At 39.5% G+C, this 23838-nt stretch overlaps 1 protein-coding gene across 3 annotated transcripts in view; it reads right to left on the bottom strand.

Annotated features, from left to right (window-relative positions):
• Nucleotides 1-23838, bottom strand: part of adgrd1 (adhesion G protein-coupled receptor D1) — a 77553-nt gene that overhangs the window by 7820 nt on the left and 45895 nt on the right. For all 3 annotated transcript variants that reach the window (XM_067395108.1, XM_067395106.1, XM_067395107.1), the window contains 5 exons: nucleotides 16839-16912; nucleotides 15388-15511; nucleotides 10220-10323; nucleotides 9896-10007; nucleotides 4026-4179 (listed from right to left, as the gene is read on the bottom strand). In XM_067395108.1, the coding sequence (XP_067251209.1) occupies nucleotides 4026-4179; nucleotides 9896-10007; nucleotides 10220-10323; nucleotides 15388-15511; nucleotides 16839-16912 (568 nt within the window). The remainder of the gene's footprint in view (nucleotides 1-4025; nucleotides 4180-9895; nucleotides 10008-10219; nucleotides 10324-15387; nucleotides 15512-16838; nucleotides 16913-23838) is intronic.

Genomic DNA, 23838 nt, shown 5'->3' with positions numbered 1-23838 from the left:
TATTATATTCATTCATTACACACAGACTGATATATTTCAAATGTTTATTTCTTTTAATTTTGATGATTATAACTGACAACTAAGGAAAATCCCAAATTCGGTATCTCAGAAAATTAGAATATTACTTAAGACCAATACAAAGAAAGGATTTTTAGAAATCTTGGCCGACCGAAAAGTATGAACATGAAAAGTATGAGCATGTACAGCACTCAATACTTAGTTGGGGCTCCTTTTGCCTGAATTACTGCAGCAATGCGGCGTGGCATGGAGTCGATCAGTCTGTGGCACTGCTCATGTGTTATGAGAGCGCAGGTTCCTCTGATAGTGGCCTTCAGCTCTTCTGCATTGTTGGGTCTGGCATATCACATCTTCCACTTCACAATACCCCATAGATTTTCTATGAGGTTACGGCCAGGTGAGTTTGCTGGCATATTAAGAACAGGGATAGCATGGTCCTTAAACCAGGTACAGGTAGCTTTGGCACTGTGTGCAGGTGCCAAGTCCTGTTGGAAAATGACATCTGCATCTCCATAAAGTTGGTCAGTAGCAGGAAGCATGAAGTGCTCTAAAACTTCCTGGTATACGACTGCGTTGACCTTGGGCCACAGAAAACACAGTGGACCAACACCAGCAGATGACATTTCCAAAGGAAATGCAGAATTTACTTTCATCAGAGAACATAACTTTGGACCTTTTTGTCTTTAGCCCAGGCGAGACGCTTCTGACACTGTCTGTTGTTCAAGAGTGGCTTGACACAAGGAATGCGACAGCTGAAACCCATGTCTTGCATTAGTCTGTGCGTAGTGGTTCTTGATGCACTGACTCCAGCTGCAGTCCACTCTTTGTGAATCTCCCCCACATTTTTGAATGGGTTTTGTTTCACAATCCTCTCCAGGGTGCAGTTATCCCTATTGCTTTTACACTTTTTTCTACCACATCTTTTCGTTCCCTTAGCCTCTCTATTAATGTGCTTGGACACAGAGCTCTGTGAACAACCAGCCTCTTTTGCAATGACCTTTTGTGTCTTGTCCTCCTTGTGCAAGGTGTCAATGGTCGTCTTTTGGACAACTGTCAAGCTGTCTTCCCTATGATTGTGTAGCCTACAGAACTAGACTGAGAGACCATTTAAAGGCCTTTGCAGGTGTTTGGAGTTAATTATCTGATTAGAGTGTGGCACCAGGTGTCTTCAATATTGAACCTTTTTGCAATATTCTAATTTTCTGAGATACTGAATTTGGGATTTTCCTTAGATGTCAGTTATAATCATCAAAATTAAAATAAATAAACATTTGAAATATATCAGTCTGTGTGTAATGAATGAATATAATATACAAGTTTCACTTTTTGAATAGAATTAGTGAAATAAATCAACTTTTTGATGATATTCTAATTATATGACCAGCACCTGTAAAGAGTATTTAGCTTCTTGGCAGAGCTGCCAAACCCCCCTCTCTCTCACCATATGTTTTTGTTATATACAAATTATGTGCTAAAAGACAAATATTTGGGGGGGAAAACCAAGAACGTTATTGGAGCTAAAAATACCTTGTTGTAAAACTCAGCATAGAAGTTTTCAGATTATGTCGTAGGGACTAAAATAAGAACTGTTGGACTGCAGCCGGTTGTTTCGTGCCACCATAAATAAAGAGCAGCATAGCTGTGCCAAAGGCTTTTAGAAAGGGAGTAGACTTCAGTCTAAAATAATGACTTAAGTCTAACAAAGCCAGTTTTCTTCATCCACATTGAGCCAATCTCATGTGACACAAGGGATTACAAATAAACATGCCTTTTTATTTAAAACATTTTCATATGTAATAATGAAAAACACCTTTAGTTATCAGTGCCAACTTTGAATGTACTAATAAGTGTATATTGATTTCCATTGTAGCTCTGGTAATGCCATTGTATGTGAAAAAAGGCAGATTATAAACTGTTCTGAAAAGAGCGAGTGAGAAAATAAGATAAAACACATGTTGTCTATTAGCACATCTGCACATTTGAGAGCATCTTAATTAATAACAGTGACGGCATCATTAGCGATGACCCACTGAAGACTCAGCTAAGATTTAATGTCCTTTTATCTACTGACATCTCAGACAGACTGTAACACACAAATGTCTTTTTTTCCTCCCTTTTTCAAAAACACTGCCACATCAGTCATGGCTGAGGGAGGAGGCTGATCTCTCTCAGTGCTAATGCCTGCCGTGGGAGAACCTCATTTGACATTTGGGTTTGTGTATTACACTGAATCAGGTCGTTTAAGGCAAATGAAACAGATCTGATGTTTTCTTCTCAGCGAGATTCTGTACATTGGATCAAGCACGTCTGTGTGTAATGAAGTGTGTAGTTTATATGAATGTGTGTGTATACACAGAGATGAATTCATTAAACAGCACAACTATATCTGTGGTATTTTTAGTTCAAAATCTGGTGTCTTACACATAACCCATAATACAGTTTATGTGCTAAATCACATTTAAATCACACCTTAAAACTTAGCTGTTTTTTATGGCTTTTAACCAGTTATTGTTTATATTATGTGATTTATTGCTGTTATGCTATGTTAGTATCTTATTCTTTTTATGTTAAGTTATGAAAAAACACATTGGTTAACATGTTGTTTTAATTGTGATATATAAATAAAGTTTGATACATTGACACTGACATTGACAAATGAACTCTGGGTCTCATTCAATGGTATTTGTATGCACAAGATAACTCTCATTCGTGCATATGCACATGAACTTGTTTTTATCCTCATTGTAATGTTAATGAATTTGGAGTATTCTAAATAAGCAATTTGCATAAAACAAGCCCAAATCATCTCCATATAATGGCTTTCCACACAAACTTTCCTTTACAGCCTTTTGTCACTCTCAGCAGTGAACATATGATTCTCTCTAAAGACGCATTTTCATTCCTCAGGAAATGTGCCGTCCTCAAAAGCAGTTCAAACACACTAGATAACACAGATTACAGACCTCTCATTACCCAGCTGTACATACGATTATGTGTATTTTTATACAGAGAAACCTCACAGCTCATACTGTAACCAAAGTCCCTTTAAGACAAGTCATTTCAGTCGGCGGCCATCTTTGAAACGCCTCTCAGGCATGCAAGCGCAGCTCCTATCTCTCTGAATGGGGAAACATCAAATTCTCCAAAACTGTTCGCCAAGCTTACAATTAAACGTCATATTTGAAATCGCTAATGAAATCTGACAACAACTGTTTTATAAATTTAGTTTCTAAAGGCTCAAATCATGACAAAAATCTGCATTTTTCAGGCTAATGCACATAAGCAGTCCTAAGCGTGCATCTCAGAACACTGACTGTTTCTATAGGATTCGGAGCTTTGAATGGTAGCTGCAGTGATGCGACAACTTTACCAAACGCCGATTGGCTCTTTTATTTAGAAGGCGGGACTTATTCCACCATATTGAGCAATGCACTTTCTCCCATTCATAGTAATAAGAGTGCACCATCTTTCTGAATCTAAAGTCTTTGCAATTTTATCAAATGTTATTGGTGAATCATGATTTGTTCATGAAAGTTTGTACGCAGATTTCATGCACAAATCCTTGTGCACGGTTAGAGAATGAGGCAGTGTCTTTTCAGCTCAAATGCCTCGTTTATATGTAAATTCTGCTCATTACAGATGAGCAGAATTTGAGCAGAATACAGATGAACAGAATTAGATGCCTCTAATTCATAAAACTCAGCTGTACCTGCCTGGTGCTATTAAAACTGCGCTTTTGCGTCGACAGAAAGCAGGTGGTTAAAGGAATTTCTCTTAAAAGATACATTTGTGTATATTTTCTACTTATCATGACAGTAGTTATTCATCAATCGATGAGCAGATGATTGTGAAGAGTGTTTAATTTGGGGATAAATTCAAATGCGTTGTAGAGGCAAGGGCATTTTTAAGAGGTGATTCTGGTGTGTGGATTACAGTGGAATACAGTGTCATGTGCCAAATTTTTTTATGATCTGCTGCATTCTGTACCTGCAAGATGTTGTACTCACCCCATCCGATGGCATAGTAATAGAAGTGTTTGCTGCCCTCCGAGCTGAACACCTTGATCACCATGCTGTAGAGATGCAGCCCTTCCACCAGCATCCAGGCGAACGCACAGAGGAAGAAGAAATGCAGCAACACAGCCATGATCTTACATGGGAGCTGGGAGATGGAGGACAGTATCATTCACTGTGGCCTTTAGGATCAGGACAAGTGTCTAGACAACATGCACTGCACAGAAAACTGATCTATTTTGTAAATCAGTGCTAATGTAATATATGCCATTAAAATAAACATGTGGGCGACAGTGTCATTGAGCTAAGCGGGTGTTCAGCCAAGTCCTCGGACAGAGGAAGCACAATTAAATTAACTGAGTATCAAATGAATCTGTCTGTAATGCCAGAGGCATCTTAGGAAATTAGTGCAGTCCTCGGCTCTTTCCAACTTATTGGATTTCTTTATGTAATGACAACATGTTTCTGATACTAGGATGATGATACGATAATCACCATAGACAACAAACACAATTAAACACAATCTCGTCTTGTAAATAAGATGCTGATGTCATTTGAACATTTCATAAGCATCGGGGGCAGCCGTGGCCCAATGGTTAGAGAGTCAATCTGGTAACCCGAAGGTTGCAGGTTTGAGTCTCAATACCGGCAGGAAATTACTTAACTACTCACTATTCCTAATGTGTGGGCACTAACTTGGATGGGTTACTGCAGAGCACAAATTCCGAGTATGGGTTACCATACTTTGCCGTCACTTTCACTTTTCACTTTTTTTCAACAATATATATTGTGGAAAATTATTATTCTTTGCAAACTCCTCTTTTTTTAAAGTTTGAAAAAATCCAATGTTTTTATCCCCCAGTCCAAGGTTTTGAAAAAATCCAAGGTTTTTATCCCCCAGTCTCATATGCAGTTGACGTAGTGAACACAGTTCAGCGCTTCCGTGTTCTAGCTCCTAAATACCATGCCAATACTGAGCCGTCGTTCGGACGTAGAACACGGAAGCGCTGAACTGTGTTCACTGTGTCAACAGCATAGGAGAATGACAGGGTAGAGAAGAAACTGTTGAATAAAGTCGTTAAAAAGTATTTTCGTCGCTTCATAACATTAAGTTTGAACCACTGTAGTCACATTGACTCTGGACCTTGAATGACAGTAATTATTAGGGGTGTAACGATATATCGCAGTACGATATTTCGCAATGCAAAAATGTTACGATATGTATCATAGAGTGTTTCCCGCACACGTCGAATCTTGCAAGCAGGTTTAAACATTTCACGCATCAGTCTCTTGCTTGGTCGCGTGAGAAAAGTCGTGGCTTTCTTTCACCGCACTGCCATAGCAACAGCTGAGCTCACAGAAAAGCAAAAGATGCTTGCAATGCTTCGTTTAAGAAGTTCTGTGGGGCCGTTCACATATTGCGTCTTTTCTGTGTGCAAGTCAGTTATTTCAAATGTAGTCACGCGGCAGGCACGCTCATAATGGAAGCAACGCGGTCGCGACGCGCATGCGGTGCGTTTTCCAGGGGAATCGAGATTAAAAATTCTCAGGCCATGTGACAAGAGTCAACCTGTAACGAGGCGGGACTCAGACAGAGATCCATTTGCAAGCTTTTATTAAGAATGAGAATGGTCGTACAGGCAGGGTCAATCAGGAACAAACAGGAGCAGCAAAGGACAGGCAGGGTCGTAGTCAGGGTACAGGCGGTAGGTCAAAAGGCAGGCAGATATCACTCACGGAACAGTATGCAAGGCAAGGGTCAGGACAGGCAGCAACGGGTCAATAACAGGGAACAGACAGTGACGGCAACAGACAGGCAGACAGGAATATAAACGCTCAGAAGTGATACCAGAGTAATCAAGACTTCGCGGTGAGGTGGTGTATGTGTGAGTCCTTTATAGTCCAGGTAATGCGTATCAGCTGGGTGTGGTGATTAGTGTGGAGTGTGCATGACTGTATGTGGCAACAGGTGATTGGTGGAGTGAGTGCATGTGATTGACAGGGGGGATGATGGGAAATGTAGTCCGAAACTTGACAGGGGCAGACGGTGATCGTGACATAACGCCCCCCTCCCGGAAGGCGCGACCTCGCGCCGTAGATGACACCAATAAGGGAGGGGGGGTGGGTGCATTGGAGATTAAACAGCTGACAGGAACGGAATCTCCAATGCAGGTTCCAGAACAGCCACGGCAGGTCAGGTGCTACGGGCAGCCACGGCGGGTCAGGTGGCTCAGGCGGCCACGGCAGTTCAGTCGGCTCGGGCAGCCACGGCAGGTCAGGCGGCTCGGGCAGCCACGGCAGGTCAGGTGGCTTGGGCAGGTCAGGTGGCTCAGGCGGCCACGGCAGGTCAGGTGGTCTGGGCAGTTCAGGGACCGCTGATGAGCGCGGCCGTGCAGGGTTCCCACCCACAAACTCCCCACCCCTAGGTATACTGCCCCCCCCCAAAAAGTTCTTAGGGATTTCAGCGGGGCCCGTCGCAGGTTCGTGGGCAAGGGGTTCGGGTGGCGGCGGCAGGGCCAGGCGTGTGGGTGAAGCCGTCAGGGCAAGCCTCCTGAGTGGCGCCGGCAGGGCTAGAAGCGTGGATGGCGCCGGCAGGGCTAGAAGCGTGGATGGCGCCGGCAGGGCAAGAAGCACAGGTGGCGCCGGCAGGGCAAGAAGCACAGGTGGCGCCGGCAGAGCGAGGAGCACAGGTGGCGCCGGCAGGACAAGACGTTTGGACGTAAGAGGGGGAAGAACAGATGGAGCCTTCCTCCTCCTCCTCCTCCTCTTCCGAGGATGAGGCGATGGTTCACCGACTGGAGCGGTTTCTGGAGCAGACTCACTGGCTGAAGCGGACTCAATGGCTGGAACACCCCTGCATCCTTGAGCACCGCAGGGGCGGCCATCTTGCCCGTGGGCACTGGCAAAGCAGCCATTTCGTCCATCGCGTCCAGGGTGCATAAGTCCACTGCAATCGGCGAACAAGAGTCCATGGCAACCGGCGAGCTTGAGAGCGTTGAAACCGGCGAGCTTGAGAGCGTTGAAACCGGCGTGTTTGAGAGCGTTGAAACCGGCGAGCTTGAGAGCGTTGAAACCGGCGAGCTTGAGAGCGTTGAAACCGGCGAGCTTGAGAGCGTAGCAACCGGCAGGTTTGAGAGCGAAGCGGCCGGCCGGCTTGAGAGCGAAGCGGCCGGCCGGCTTGAGAGCGGAGCGGCCGGCCGGCTTGAGAGCGAAGCGGCCGGCCGGCTTGAGAGCGAAGCGGCCGGCCGGCTTGAGAGCGAAGCGGCCGGCTGGCTTGAGAGCGAAGCGGCCGGCTGGCTTGAGAGCGAAGCGACCGGCTGGCTTGAGAGCGAAGCGGCCGGCGGGCTTGAGTGCGAAGCGGCCGGCGGGCTTGAGTGCGAAGCGGCCGGCGGGCTTGAGTGCGAAGGGGCCGGCTGGCTTGAGTGCGAAGCGGCCACCGGGTTTGAGAGCGAAGCGGCCACCGGGCTTGAGAGTGAAGTGGCCGGCGGAGACTTGAGTGCGGAGAGCGAAGTGGCCACCGGGCTTGAGAGCGGAGCGGCCGACGGAGACTTGGGGATGCCAGCTGCTCGGACTGAAATCAACGGTGGATCGGTCACACTGGAACGCAACCCTCTCCGCTCCCGGACTGATCTAGAGACCTGACGTGACTCTGGGCGATCAGCGGCGACGTGACTTTGCTCTGGGCGATCAGCGAAGGCGTGACGTCGCTCTGGGCGATCAGCGAAGGCGTGACGTTGCTCTGGGTGATCAGCGGAGGCGTGACGTTGCTCTGGGTGATCAGCGGAGGCGTGACGTTGCTCTGGGCGATCAGCGGAGACTTGACGTTGCTCTGGGCGATCAGCGGAGACGTGACGTTGCTCTGGGTGATCAGCGGAGGTGTGACGTTGCTCTGGGTGATCAGCGGAGGCGTGACGTTGCTCTGGGCGATCAGCGGAGACTTGACGTTGCTCTGGGCGATCAGCGGAGACTTGACGTTGCTCTGGGCGATCAGCGGAGACGTGACGTTGCTCTGGGCGATCAGCGGAGACGTGACGTTGCTCTAGGCGATCAGTGCTGACTTGACTTGGTGTTGTTATTGTGGTGACCACCATTTTGTGAGTGTTCTTTGATGCGGCGGCCATTACGTGATTAAGCATTGTGTCGCGTTCTTCTGCGACACCCACAGTAAAGGGAGATCCGCTCAGTAGTAAAGCCTGTTCAATATACTGTTCCAACGTCCCGTTTGGATCGTGTAGCGGCATGACAGAACTGAGTGGGTCAGATAGTCCACCGCGAAAAAATATCATTAGGCACTCCTCATTAAAACAGGTTAACGGTGCCAGTTCAATAAAGTCCATGACATAGTTCTCAATGGATCTGTCCCCTTGACGGAGACCTATTAACTTGGCAGATGGGTTCATAATTGTTGAGACAGGAACACTCACGGTAGCTGCTGGATCTTGGTAGTGGCGAAGTCTTCTGTAACGAGGCGGGACTCAGACAGAGATCCATTTGCAAGCTTTTATTAAGAATGAGAATGGTCGTACAGGCAGGGTCAATCAGGAACAAACAGGAGCAGCAAAGGACAGGCAGGGTCGTAGTCAGGGTACAGGCGGTAGGTCAAAAGGCAGGCAGATATCACTCACGGAACAGTATGCAAGGCAAGGGTCAGGACAGGCAGCAACGGGTCAATAACAGGGAACAGACAGTAACGGCAACAGACAGGCAGACAGGAATATAAACGCTCAGAAGTGATACCAGAGTAATCAAGACTTCGCGGTGAGGTGGTGTATGTGTGAGTCCTTTATAGTCCAGGTAATGCGTATCAGCTGGGTGTGGTGATTAGTGTGGAGTGTGCATGACTGTATGTGGCAACAGGTGATTGGTGGAGTGAGTGCATGTGATTGACAGGGGGGATGATGGGAAATGTAGTCCGAAACTTGACAGGGGCAGACGGTGATCGTGACACAACCGATCAGCTATGGCCTTTCCGTAACAAAACAGCTCAGCCGAACAGCTGATCATAGCTATACAGGGTGGTTTTATATCTTATCTCCATAAATATATCTAGTAGTAAAGCTAATGCAAGGGCTACAAATCAATTTATCCTTTGCTGAAACTTTCTACTCCTCTTGGAGAGCGCAGTTCATGGTTGCATAGCAACGACCAACGCCATGGGAGCATAAGTGCTTTGGAAAGAAGGAGAAGTCGTGCGGCCGCGCCTTCCACGCGTTTTTATATGCATTATATGATAATTTTTTATTTTTAATTCTAAGTTCATGCTAAATGTAAAAAAAATTTTTTCAGTGACACAGACCTATTCAGCTGTTAATTTGAATACAGAAGGTTTTTATTAAACCTTGAAATGTGATCTTGTAGGTAGAACAAGGAAAATTATTGAAATTTGTTATCGTTTTTTACATAAATCTTATTTGAATTTCAGTTTCATTTTGTTCAAAATATTGTGATACGTATCGTATCGTGAACTCTGTATCGAGATACATACCGTATCGTGACCTGATCGTATCGTTACACCCCTAGTAATTATGTTGCTTTCTGTGGGGGATAAAAATAACCTTGGATTTCATCAAAAATGTCTTAATTTGTGTTCTGAAAATAAACGAAGGTCTCACGGGCTTGGAACGACATGAGGGCAAGTAATTAATGACAGAAATTTCATTTTTTGGGTGAACTAACCCTTTAATATATCAATACTACCAGTATCTGTATCTTATAACTGTTTGAAAACAAGCAACTTTGTTATAATTACAGCAGAAATACTAAATATACTGTGTTGGACAATGGGGGGACTTTGAGTCAAAAAGTCTGAGAACCACTGCTTTAAGATGAAATAGTGAATTGTGCTGAAATTGAGATGGACTCACCGTGCCGGTACTGAAGCGGAAACTGATGAGCAGAAGGATCTGAGCAACTAAGATGGCAAATGCCAAGTTGGCATGAATATGGTAACGCTGGTTACGGATGGTGCTAACAGACCTGTGTACACCGAACAAAAGGTATGAATTTAAAATAGTAATGGTGGAGAAACACTAAAGGCTTTTAGTGTTTAATTCAATGAAATCACAAGTTATCATATTAAAAAAAATCTAAAAGAAACAGGTTTAATCATGTAGATAACACTTTTTTTGATTATATTTAAAAAAAAGATTATAATCATGCATGTTCACAAATCAATATGGGCTACTTACGACAACACGGCAAAGGTCACCAGTGTAATTGCCAGGCAGAAAATAGAGATAGAGCAGCCAATGTAACTAATAGTGGACAGCGCCACCTTGTGGGCCTTTGAGAGCTGTGGTGGAGACAAATGTGACAGCACAGGCAATGAGATGATAATATCTGAATTTGGCTTGAGTGTAAAACACAGTTCTGAAGGGGGTTCAGTGAGTTAAAAACCCCAGATGTTACTGCATATAAGAAACACTGAATACCACAGCAACAATTCACTGATTGTAAAGTCAAAGGTTACCAATGACCAGCTGTACTTGGATTGACGTACGCATAATATTAAATGACTTGAAAGTTTCAACATCATTTCATCAGAACAAACCTGCCTGAGTCTGACATCAATCCAATCAATCAAATCATTTCTTGGAACAAAACGTTTTTCTTAAAGAGCACTAACTATTTGCAGACAAGGTAGACCAACGGTTGAGAAGAGATGAACAGTAACATGCTGGCTTTATATATCAAACATATATATAAAATATAACACATTATATATCAAATGTAACATATAACATTTATAAGCATCTATATATTCAGCACATTAACCCTGAATATCTCTCTTACTGTATATAAAACTTGTAATACAACACCATTCGAAAGTTTGGGGTCAGTAATATTTTACTTAAAATTAATACTTATATGTATTAATTTATGTATTACTTATGTATTCAGCAAGGATGCATTAAATTGACCAAACGTGAGATTAAAGACATTTATAATGCTTATTTAACAAAATATTTATATAATAAATGCTGTTCTTTTGAACTTTATATTCATCATAGAATCCTTAAAAAAAAGTATCATGATTTCCACAATAATAATTATCAGCATTGTTTTCAACATTGTTATTAATAATAATAAGACGTTTTTGAGCTCCAAATCAGCATTTGATTTATGAAAGACCATGTGTTACTTTAAATTGCAATAATATTTCACAATACTACTGTTTTTACTGTATTTTTGATTTTAAAAAATGCAGTGTTGGTGAGCATAAGAGACTTCTTTCAAAAAACAAACAAACAAACAAACAAACAAACAAACAAACAAACAAACAAACAAACAAACTAAAAAATATTTACCGACCCCAAACTTTTAAACAGAAGTATAGTGTACTTGTCACATCTGGAGCCGTATTCACAAAAAAAATTATCTTACCACTAATAGTTCTACTAAATAGCAGTAAAAGTTCTTAGCTAAGAGTTTTCTCTTAAAACCTATTCACAAAGCTGCTGAGACAAACTTTTACAAAGGAATAGACAGAAGTCTCAAGCTAAAAGTAAGGGCGGGGTTGACCTCGTTGCAATGGATGATGTCAACACACTAACTATTCCCTCAGTGATGGGGGAGGAGTCTCTGTCAGTGATTTAATCATAGGGATATTGTAGAACGAGATATCATGTTTCCATATTCAAATAAAGGTTTATAAAAGGTTAATAAAAATGTTGCCATATTGAAATAAAGATTTTAAAATGCATAAGTTCACTAATTAAACTAGTATATGTTCAGTTAATTGTCTACCTCTTACATGTCTGTGTCTTGAGAGATTGCAGAATTCAAGTGACAAATGATGCCTTTTAAACAAAGGTTTTGGAGGAGCGCGTTCAAACGGTTTATCTAATCAGCTCGAGTGGAGGTATTTATGCACAGACGAGAGCCGACTCGCCTTATCTCGACAGTTTTCTGCAACCCTCTGCCATCCCACCTGCTCCTCTTCACTCTAAGCTGGGATATGGGGCGATTTTTTTTTACTCTATTCATAACTATGAACTTGTGAAAACAACTGCCACAGGTAACAGTACATTATTTATTTATTATAGATTTATTTTTGGCATTGTATTGTATTCAAATCTATAAATCAAAATATGTATTGCATTTATGAAGAAAAAGTTCAGCACCTAAGGCTCTATCGCTATTGCCTCAATGGTGTACAGTGTCTTTAGGTGGATTAGGATGGTTTGTGATTTGGTTTTAGTGACTTAGGAGTCCTCTTGACCACTCCTAACGTTTCACAGATTTAGGAGCTAGTTTTAGTGCTAAAATGCTTTGTTAAATACTCTTAGAGCAAAAATTTAGGACTGACACGCCCATTATTTTTAAGAGTTTCTCCTAAATCTGTAAGTTAGGAGCTACTTTTAGCTTTAAGATGTTTTGTGAATACGGCCCCAGTTTGATTACACACATCTATTACTATAAAATATTACTACTAAAACTGAGACTATACTAAAATTTAAACTAATTTATTGCATTTTTCAAAACTAATGGCTTATTTTCCTATTCTGTACTTCCACAACTGAAGATGTTATATTAACTGCTTCAAACAATCTAAATTTCGAAACATTGAGCTTTGTTTGCTGGCATCACATGACTTGGTCTTGGTATGCACTTTTAAGCACTGATTGGAAGCAGAAGGTTCATAAATGTTTAAAAACTACAAAATAGAACTTGATTTTGCCCATCACAACTTAGATAGAGAGTGTAAAACTGTTATTAAAAACAAATTTACCAGTTTTTTGGCACAAAAACCCTTGACTAACAGATTTTCACGATACAACCCCTTATAACCATCTGTTGATAAAGAGTGAACAGATTTATTCCCGAACATCCGTTCGGAAATAGAGCTGTATTGTTACGGTTTCTCTGACCCAGTGCCAGTAATTGGCAGTCAGTGTTGCGTCTGCACGTCGGGCCCATTGGCAGTTGTTTACCCCCATAATTCTATTTCCGTGCGTGGGTTCGATCGTACATTAACTCAGCTTCCTGCCTTGTGATTATCGCGGTCCCAGAATATCGAGGATCTGCAGAGCGGTGGAGAAAGCACGATTTCCTCCAGGCTTGAAGTACTGAGGTGAGCCGCTAATTGAGGCCCCGGCAGAGGCGGGCATTAGCATCAAAGCTCCAGAGGAGAAAATTACATGACTGAGCGAGGACAGATTTTCTCAACAAACACATGCAGATGATAGACACGGAAGAGGCTGCACCTGGGTGCCTCGGTTTGGCTCACGTTCCATCGGAGAACAAACCTCGAAGCGGCAATCTGCCTTCGCGTGAAGCAGTATGTCTCTCATCTTCACAAACATGTCCCTACTTAGTGAGTACATCTTGCTGACAGCATCTTTAGCCTGACTTAAAATTCTCTCTTTAGCTCTCTTAAAATAAATCAACAGGACAAGGGTTACCAAAATATCAAGCTGTGCTTGTCATTCTGTATTTCAAAAGCAGATGTTATTTACAAGCTGTCTCTGACAGATGACAATCCATTTGTCCACCCAAACCCAACTCACAGTCCTCGACCCACACAGTCTTTGACTAGTGGCCTCCCCTGAGATACTTTCACACACAACGATGAGTTTCGAATGAACTAGAAACAAAATCCTGCACGTCACCCTTGGAGAAGTGTCTCAACTGCATCCAAACTGTCTTCTCTAGTTAAGCTCTGCTGCTGATTTACAGAGAATCTCAGCCAATCAAAACCTCAAGCCCTGCAAGCTGCTGGCTCACAGCAGACAAGAAACACAGTCAGCATCGCATTCATCGCAGTGCCTTGGTGTTGTCAAAGATCCCTGCTGGGATATGACCTAAATGCTCAATCAAGGTATCTTGAGAAGTTGCACTAACATCAGGGCCCACGGCCAGTTTTGTACTACATGTGCATATTTCTGGAAATCAGCTTAGACAAGACTTTGGTAGTCAGATACAGACGTTACAGATTTTGCTGGTACTGCATGTGCTTATATCTGTAAAGCAGGATTCAGTAGTCTTGTTTGCAGTAAGGGTATGAGTCTGAAATTCTCATCCAAAATTTTCGCAAAACAAATACGACCTTACTTCGGTTAATCACGTCCAGACACTGCCTCTGAAACTTTCGTCCGTCATAAAAAAATTCAGATCAGGTTCAATTTTCTGTGTTTATCACATCCTTAGCAAGCATTTTGAGAGGTGTTTTGACAATTCAGAGCCACCGTACAAGCGAACACCAAAATCCATAATGGTGTCTGACAAGTTGATACACTTTGTCTCACAGCACAAAGCACTGTATGACAAACAAAGAGCAGAATGCATATATATTGGATGTCTTCTTTTTAATATGTGGCTCCAGTATTGCTAGCAAAGTATCAAACTGAGCCACTGTCATTCTGAAGATAAATTGGAATCACTCAGAATAATCCCGCACTCTTTGATAAAGAGGTGGAACTCTCCTTCCTCTCTCCATGCAATCTTAGGACTGGATGGACCCAATATTTCCTCTTTCTTTTTCTCTTTTTAAGAAGAGAGAGGACAAAAAAATCATCTTCACTTGAAGACTCCATTTTTTTTTTTTTTTGCAAATTTTTTCGCAATGGATTAGGCTAATTAATATGCATTGGATTCAGTTTGCAAAGTTTCTGACAAATTTTTAGGATGACGAATACGCAAAATGACATACGAAAATTTTGGACTCAGTGTGCAAAGACCTTAAAACCAAATTAGAAATAACAGCAGAGATGAAATGCATGCTTTCATCTAAAAGGGGCTGTTCAGACAGAATGCGTTCTTGCATTCAAAAAAGAAAGTACAGTAGAAGCCCAGTGGAATGGAGAAAATTAAAAAGTATTGATATTTATTATTTATTCATATCTGTATTTATAGCATTTCTTCTTAGCAGATTAATTGAAAAACCTGTGTGTCTAACCTGTTTCTACCGAAGACATAACGTTTCCCCCTACTTAAAGGGATAGTTCACACAAAAATGAAAATTTGTTGTTCCAAACCTGTGTAAATTAATTTGTTCTGCTGAACACAAAGGAAGATATTTGGAAGAATATTTGTAACAGATCTCGCCCCCCATTGACTACCATAGTAATTTTTTTTTTTTTTTTTTGGGTGAACTATCCCTTTAAGACATAACGTCAAACTTTGTTTATGACAATGTGAGAAACACATTCTCAAAAGAATTTTGCAATAATAAATTGTATTTTAAAAAAACACATTATAATGTTATGTTAGTATGTAAAACACAAAAAGAGCTGTAAAGATCTTGAATAATTTGAATCAACCTAATGTTTTTCCAAAGTAAGCAAGATGGATGGTAATTCATCTAGCACAAAATTAAACTGGCAGCAGACATTGAGTGACATTGAGAGTGCCTCACCTCCATGGGAACCACTTGCATAAGGATGGCGAAGTTTGTCAGATGGTTACACAAGCAAATGGAGAAGGACAGGTTACCGTCAGATCTCACACACCCCTCATTGGACCACACACCTTCCTTGGAGCTGAAACAAACACACACGCATATTATATTATACAGGTTTAATTGAGCATTACAGTTACTGGAGTTATTCCTTGTTAATATTGAAACCATATGCATTCACACCCTTGTCCAGTGTTAATGGAATTACTGGAGAGTTATTAATCAAATCTGATCTAAAATAAATCAAAACTAACATAAGATCCCATTAATCTCAGTTAGAGAAAATATTCCAGCTTCATCACTCCAGATGCAGTCATTTATTAAATACCTACATGGGAGAAAGCACGAACAAGCATTAGAAAGAATGAGAGAGAGAGAAGACAAGGGAGGAAGGGATCTCACTCCAAATCAAACATGCTCTATTTCAAATTATTCACATTTTTCACATGATCCTAAAATTGGCTCCATAACTTTGCCTTAAGTGATTTTTCGGGTATAGCTATTATGGTATAAAATTGCTTTTTATCAACAACAGACTTTCGTGATTTCTAACAGACTTTTTTGAATGATGAACTGGAAGAAAGGCTGAAATATTTAGACTGCAAGATCAATTACAATACTGACAATTCTATTCATGAAATGAAAATGTTTAAAATGCTGGATATCATGATGTGGATGTGCTAAATGTCATAAACGTAACCAAGAGTATTTCAAGCCCTTAAGTGTGTAAAGGATAACAGTGGGATATAAATACAAGACACTCATATTGATATATTAAAGCACTTCCAGATAAGCTTTAACAGGAAATGTGAAATGAGACACATTAAAATGACAGCAAGAGAGAGATAGATGGAAGAGAGAGAATATACAGGAAGGACTGCATAAATATCTCTGGACAGTGAGATTGAAGATGAAAGTTGGGACATCCTTAAAAGGTCTAAAAATGTAAACATGAGTCCTACATTGCAATCTTAATCATTTTAACAGAAATGTAAAAATACTACAGTAAAGCTGTTAACTAAATTATAAAAATGAGAACTTACATTAAAGTACTATAAAAAGTTAGTAAAATACAAAAAAAACATATAATTCACAATAAAAAAAAAAAAACAGTAAGTGGACAATAACACTTGATTTCAAATATTATTTAAATAGTTACTATTTAAATTAAATATTGTTAATAGTAAGTTAGTATATTAACACCATATCAGTTAAGAAAAATGGCATTTCAAAATGCCGGTCACTAGTTTTTTCCCCCTATAAATGTATACATTTCCCTTGGATTTATTTTTCCGGGTCTTTAAGGCCAATATGAATATTTGGTTACATTCTAGCAAAAAACAAACAAATAATTGTTTAATATGAAACATTTGTGTGCATAACGAAGCACCTGAAGCTGTGAGACCCACCTGTAGTCCAGGAAAGCGCAATACAGGAACACTTTATTACTTTGGTTTAAGGCCAGGAGCTGCTGTTCTTTACTCTGAAAGATAAGAAACCAGCAAAATTAAGAATGAAACATCACAGCTATTATGTCCTATCACAGTAGATTCCTTCTTAAGGTGCGGTTACATTAGCGCCGAGCAAAATTTTGCTGAGAAATGGTAAAGTTGACTGCACCTTTAGTGTCATCCAGGTTCACTCTGTCACACAAGAGGTTTGAGACAAGTGTTACAGTATCAGTGGTGATCAACATACAACTACAGTCTCTCACATCAAGAGATTAGAGGCCAATATCACTAAATATTTAAAAATGTGCACACATACATGCACATTCCCTTTAAATAAATACATACGCTCAGAAACAAGAACGCTTTGCATCTCCTCTCAATAGTCAGTCTGACAGAATATCCATGACACACTATAAGGAATCCGAACAGAGTAAAAAACAGACCCATATTCCAGACAGGAACAGAAAATAGCTAGTAGAGAGGATGAAGGATGTTCGGAAATGACTCGGAAACTACCTCTAGTATATCAACCAGTCAAAGTGGTGATTATTTAAGAGAGGAAATAAACGAGAGGATTAGAAGGACTTTCAAAATGTGATCCAGTTGTGGCTGCGTTTGACAGCAGATAAAAAGCACTGAGGAACACTCAGGGTGACAAGTTAAATGATAGCCAATGCTTCCCATTACTGACTTAACAGTCACAACAAATTATTTGGTCAGAATGAACAGTTTGTAGCATTTTTCAAATCCTCCCTTATCCGCACATGGCTTTGAAGTGAGGTTAACCAAGCCTGTTTATTCATTTATAAAAGATGGTTTAACTAATGAAATGGTGGTTTAAATGAAAGTGCCACAGTTTTTGTTGTGTTCCAGCCTAAAGGGAAACAAAACAGATCATTAACATCTAAATGATTGCATGGGCGTTAGGAGACACAAACCTGGTGATTCATTTTTCTTTTTCTTTTTTTTTAAGTGGTCGTTTACACAACACCATTTTCAACTAAAAACATAAGGCGTTTTAGCCATTCATTTACTCGACAACAGCATTTTGGTGTCCTGAAAAACAAATTTTTTCAAAGTGCAAGTTTACAACAACACACATTTGTGAAAACTGTAACATCAATCACATGCATATTATGTGTTCAGTCTATAGATGCATAATGTTTCTTTACAAAGTGACATCGCCAACTACTGGCCTGGCATGCAGAATACAGTATTTTTAGTCATTTTCGTAGATCTGTGTGAACAGGGATCGTTTTGTCCATGTTGTTGTCTGTACGTGAAAAATGCAAAGGAAAAATGTTTCCGTTTTTAGAACAACATTGTCATGTTATCGTACCCTAATTTTGCATTAATTGTATGGCTGGAATAAATGGTGTAAGGATGACAGTGAGTTTCAGAGAGGGAAATGTTTGTGATTGAAATTGAATTCATTTTGCCCACACTTTCCACTATTTTTTGTTAAGCGAATCAAATGAAAACAGATTATAAATAAAGTGAATGATGTTTTAAGTTCTAAAAATGTTATCAATCTTAATTTTTAACAAGAAAATTATAAAATGTAAAAATTACATATTAAAAACTGTTATTTGGAGAAATGCAATTTAAATAAAGATATGACTTTTATATTAAAATATTGTCAAAATGATGTATTCATTTTTTGTAGGCTTTTTGTAATTGAAAATATAAGCCTAAAAATCCTTTTAATTTACAGTTTAAAAAAGTAAATGGATGCTCACAGAAGTTCCTTCATGACACCATTGCACCATGTACTTGAAATTAAATTATTTAAATAGAATATTTTTTAGAGATGCACCGATATATCGGCCAATAAAAGCAAATTTTTACACTATTAGCCAATAGTTTACAACCGAAAATCAGGACCGATATATCCTGTCAATCAAAAGAGGGCAGAAAAATGCACTTAATTTGTGCTTTCTGTAAAGAAAATGCCAAGAAACCAGTTTGATGTTCAATATTAACAGTAATTATATGAATTAATAACATTCATAAGGTTAAGAAATATGAATTTAATCTTCAGGATCTAGTTAATGTGTGTAATTTGAGTAATGTGTTTATAACAGACACCAGTTAATGAAAACAAGTTGATGAAATGGAGAGCATAAAAGTTTTATTTGCATTTCTTTCAAAATATGATAATTAAAAATATAATGATTAATTATGAATGATAATGAAATTATCATTAATTTAAAAACAGGTATAAAAGGCAGAAAGCCCAGACTATCGGTATCGGCAGAAATCACTCTAATCGGGTATTGGTATCGGTGGAGAAGTTTAGTATCTCTACATATCTAATATTTTTGTTTTGTTGATGTATTATTATGGTGGTTATCAGTATGCTTTAAAGGATGTAGCTGATTTTGAGATTCAAGGATGTAGCTGATTTTGATTTCAAGTACGTTGCTATATTAACATCATATCAAAGTTTACACACATTTTCCACATTTTTTTCCCCTCACATTTCTGTACAGCCATGTGAGAAAAAAAATAGATCCCCCCCCCAATACCCAATACTATCTATTTGAAATAAATTACATGTAAAAACAGAAAAACTGTGATCTTCGTGTATGTCAGGTTGCCTTTTCCAGTTCAATTGGTTGGTTTTGGGTCAGAATACAATATACTACAATTCAAAAGTCTAGAGCTAGATTGGATAGAAAATCTGAGCCATACCGAGAGTAAAAAGAGAGGAGCGGGTATGGGTGTGGTTCTTCTCTGCACTCCCCAAAGTTTCTCACTTTCATTCGCTTGAGTTTCTATTGTCATCCTACTCTCTCTCACTCTTGGCCAAAATCTCATTACTAAAAAAAGCAGGTAATTTTTACAGCTCCATAAGTAAGTCTCTCTCTCTCTCTCTCAAGTCAAATGAACACAGATGGGGTTGGCTTGGTGTTTGCGGCTCCCCCCTGCCCCGCAGCACTCAGCACTTGCCAGAGAAGCGTGAAAGCACTCCAACACTTTATTAACAACAAAGGACTTGCAAAAGAGCACGCAGTATTGGAGGAGCTCCCTTTCTAATGTATTCAAAGACACAGAGAGAATGAAATTACACTTGAAATGCACACAAGAACACAGGTAGGTGATTAAGTAGAGGTTTTTTATGATAAACGAGCCACAAGCTTGTACAGGTTTGGAATGAGTCCTTGAGTTATAAGTTTTATAGCCACAAAGAATTGCAGTGGTAAAACTCATAGTAGGGGTTAAACGTTGGCTAGATGTTACGTAACCTTTGATTTTGGGGGGTGCCTGGGGTATTTGGCAGCTGCTATGACATCATTCTCACTAGCCTATCAGATGGCAGCAGGTTGTGTAATCACACATCAGGTCTATTCAGAGAGCCTGAGTGGCATGTGTTCATAATTAAGCAGAAAACACTCATCCCTGTCATGCTGATGGAATGGTTTACACCATCAACTCTGCCAACTGCTGCTTCAGTCTCTCTCCTGATTGGACAACATATGTAATTCCAAGCATATGCAAGCCTCTGTATTGTCATTCAGAGGAATGTGGAGAATGACAATAACGTGAATATGGATCAACATTCTGGATCAAATTGACGGTTCTGGACAACGATCAAGGATAGTAAAGCATGTAAGCTGGGTTGAGCCCTGTGGATTTGATTTAATATGGTTAAAATTTTACTAAATCACCAAAAGTCACAACAATTGAGTAAAATGGTTTCTTATTTAGCCTGACTCTCATCTCCTCTGTCAAAATATGAAATCTCTACCACCAGATTGTGCCAGAGGTTAATATAAAACAACCTCATGGCTTTGCTCTATTTGGGTCTTTTTCAAAGTTTCCCTGAAAGCTTCACGTGGGTGCCAAACTTCCTCACACTTCACACCCGGGTGAGTGATCTCCATCCGTGTCACTGTTTGTTGGGGACCATTTGAGGGTGGAGAGGGCACAGATGTGCTGGCTGTAACATTACAACATGGCAAAGGCTTGGCTTGCCATTATTATAACATAATAATAATAATAATAATAATAATAATAATAATAATAATAGTTAAAAGTAATTAAAATAAATTGATTAAAAAAAAAAAATATATATATATATATATATATATATATATATATATATATATATATATATATATATATATATATATATATATATATATATATATATATATATATAAACGGTTAGTTCCCGTCCTTCATTCTGATTGGTCAATAGCTGTGTTTTATTCACGATATAACATGGCTATAACCGCTTCACCCAATGGTTCTATGTATCACTACACAATACCCTTGGCAAACATAAACTGCTTATTCTCAATTGATATTGTTCATTGAAGCTTAGTGTATTATGTAGAAGAGTATTGTGAGAAAGAGATCCAGTGAGCGAGTTTATTACCTGCATTCAGATTTAGCATTTTCCTTCAGATCAGTCCTATGTTCATAATAAAAATCTGTTTAAATGTCTGATGTATTATCTTGTTCTTTTAACAGTTAAGGGGGTTTTGCCTGACTGACAGTGCTAGTGTTATGATTTGCTGGTGCTGGTTGTTGCAAGCACTGAGCAACAACAGTAAAAGATCCAAATGCAGTTTTATTTGTAGCACAATCTAAAATCAAAGGCAGAGGTCAGAGCACAGTAAATCAGTCCATACAAACAAACAAATCCAGAGGACGAGTAACTTCTGTTGCTGTTCACTGTCAGGGACTATTTTTTCCAGCAGAAGGAAGGCTTTTAGAAAAAGTTTACTTCAAGTTGCATTGATACATATTTCTGGTTTTAATATTTGTATTATGTGGTAACCATTGTATAAAAGCAAAAAGGTACTTGAGGCTAGTGCTATATCATGAATAAGTCATGGCTGAAGATACAGCACAGCCTCTCGTACCTTATTGCTTACATATAGACAACCGTTCAAAAGCTTTGGGTCTGTACATTTTTTGTGGAATCTGCGATAAAGGATTTTTTTCTGGATTATTTGATGAATAGAAAGCTCAAAAGAACAGCTTTTATTTGAAACAGAAATCTTTTGTAACATTCTAAATGTCACTTTTGATCTTTTTAATGCATCCTTGCTGAATAAAAATATGAATTTCTTTTTTATATTGATATTAATATAATATTAATTAATTCATATTAATTTCTTTTTTTAATAAGTTCTCAAGTTCTCATTGCACAGTGATTTTAGAAGTCTTGCTGACATTTTCTTGCACTCAAATGAACTTAATTGATGAATTTGATTTGATTAATTTGACTTCAATCCTACATCAGCCACTGTGTCGTAACATTTTGGCTTTAAATATGAGAAGTATGGGTTTCTCATCTGTCATAACATATAACATAGCCTATGTATCTTCACAATTTATAACTTTACCTCAAAACATCAATAGGTCAGAGTGTCTATCTGAAAGGCCGTCAGTACGATAGAGTGGGAGTTTTGTTTCCATACTGCTGGGACAGTACCCCTGATGCCTGCCTTGATGACTAACCCAGTGACTAACTGAAGGAAAACCTGAGCACTACAAGTGTTAAATGAGCAATTTTCTGTTTTCTCAAAAATGTCAAAAAGCACCATAAAAGCAGTTCAAACATCTTACATTATATTCCAAGTTTTCCGAAACCATAAGATAGGTTTGCATTTCAGTTTGCATGTCTCCTTCTCTCTCTCTCTCTCTCTCTCACACACACACACAAACACACACACACACACACACACACACACACACACACACACACACACACACACACACACACACACACACACACACACACACACACACACACACACACACACACACACACACACACACACATGCTAAGAATCGCCTGCTAAACATCTCCTCACACATTCTCTCTGATTGAGACCAAACCCAGTTACACACCATATGAAACACGCTGCCGCTGGTTTCCTGAGGTATGCTGGTTAATGGCACTGCATTGGGGCATATTTAAAGAATTGCTCAATCTAAATAAAGCCTGGCTGAGCTAAATTTAAAAATACAGTTGCGTAGTCCAAGATTAACACAGAAGATAAATGTTGAAAAGTAAATGTAGGTTTTTGGTCTCTCCCATTCTATTCACAGGCTCTGTAATTACATTCGCTTATGGACAGGCTGGGCTGTAATTTAAAGCAGCTGCTTCTGTACACGGAGAATACAAAGACTAATGCACTTGAAAAGTCAATGGAAATGCAAAGATGTGTTCCATCGAAAACTTGAGACCGGAAAAGGTAATGTGACAAGCCAGATTTGAACTAGTGTTACCCAAATAAGCACCATGGAGCTGTGTTGGAGTGCAAGTGCTAACCACAAACTTCAATCTGATTCTCACAATATCACAAATAAGGCTCAAGCCACATAGCTAAATTTGGAACAGTATATGCTATTGTAATTGCTTTATTCTTGGCTACTTTTGATAATGGCCAATGAGAAACATGAGTTTTGCCGTTCAATTAATTCTACTTCACCTTATATATAAAATAACATTAAAATATATATAAATAACATTAAAACATGTATTGCTAACAGTCAAAATGCCGCCTCTAGTGTAAAAAAAAAGAAAAGAAAAAATGATAGTGCCGTAAAAGGTCAAATACATGACATCCAATCAAATTAATGATGCACTCGCTCAGTATAAATAAATTTTGTAAATTTTGAACTTAAAAAAGTTACGGACTGCAGCTTTAAGTGAAGTAAATTTTAAACAGTATTGTTTGCTCTATTTGCAACAAAATAATAGTTAAAACAAAAGCCACAGCAGAAGTGTTGTGTGCCTACAAGCAACACACAGCAGTGTTTTGTTATTGAATGAACCTGTGCTTCAAGTCGTGGCTACATTACAACCTTGGGTGTGCATTATTTTCTAATAAGTCAATGGCCTGTTGTCAATTATTCCTTACACTCTTCAAACTCTAGCCAAATAATGGTTTCAAAATAGACAGCTACTGAATGATATGAAAGTACTGAAGGTAAA

This window comes from Chanodichthys erythropterus, chromosome 9 (genome assembly GCF_024489055.1).
Source record: "Chanodichthys erythropterus isolate Z2021 chromosome 9, ASM2448905v1, whole genome shotgun sequence".
Taxonomy (NCBI): domain Eukaryota; kingdom Metazoa; phylum Chordata; class Actinopteri; order Cypriniformes; family Xenocyprididae; genus Chanodichthys; species Chanodichthys erythropterus.
The sequence above is the reverse complement of the archived record's forward strand: the minus strand, read 5'-3'. Positions and strand labels throughout refer to the sequence as shown.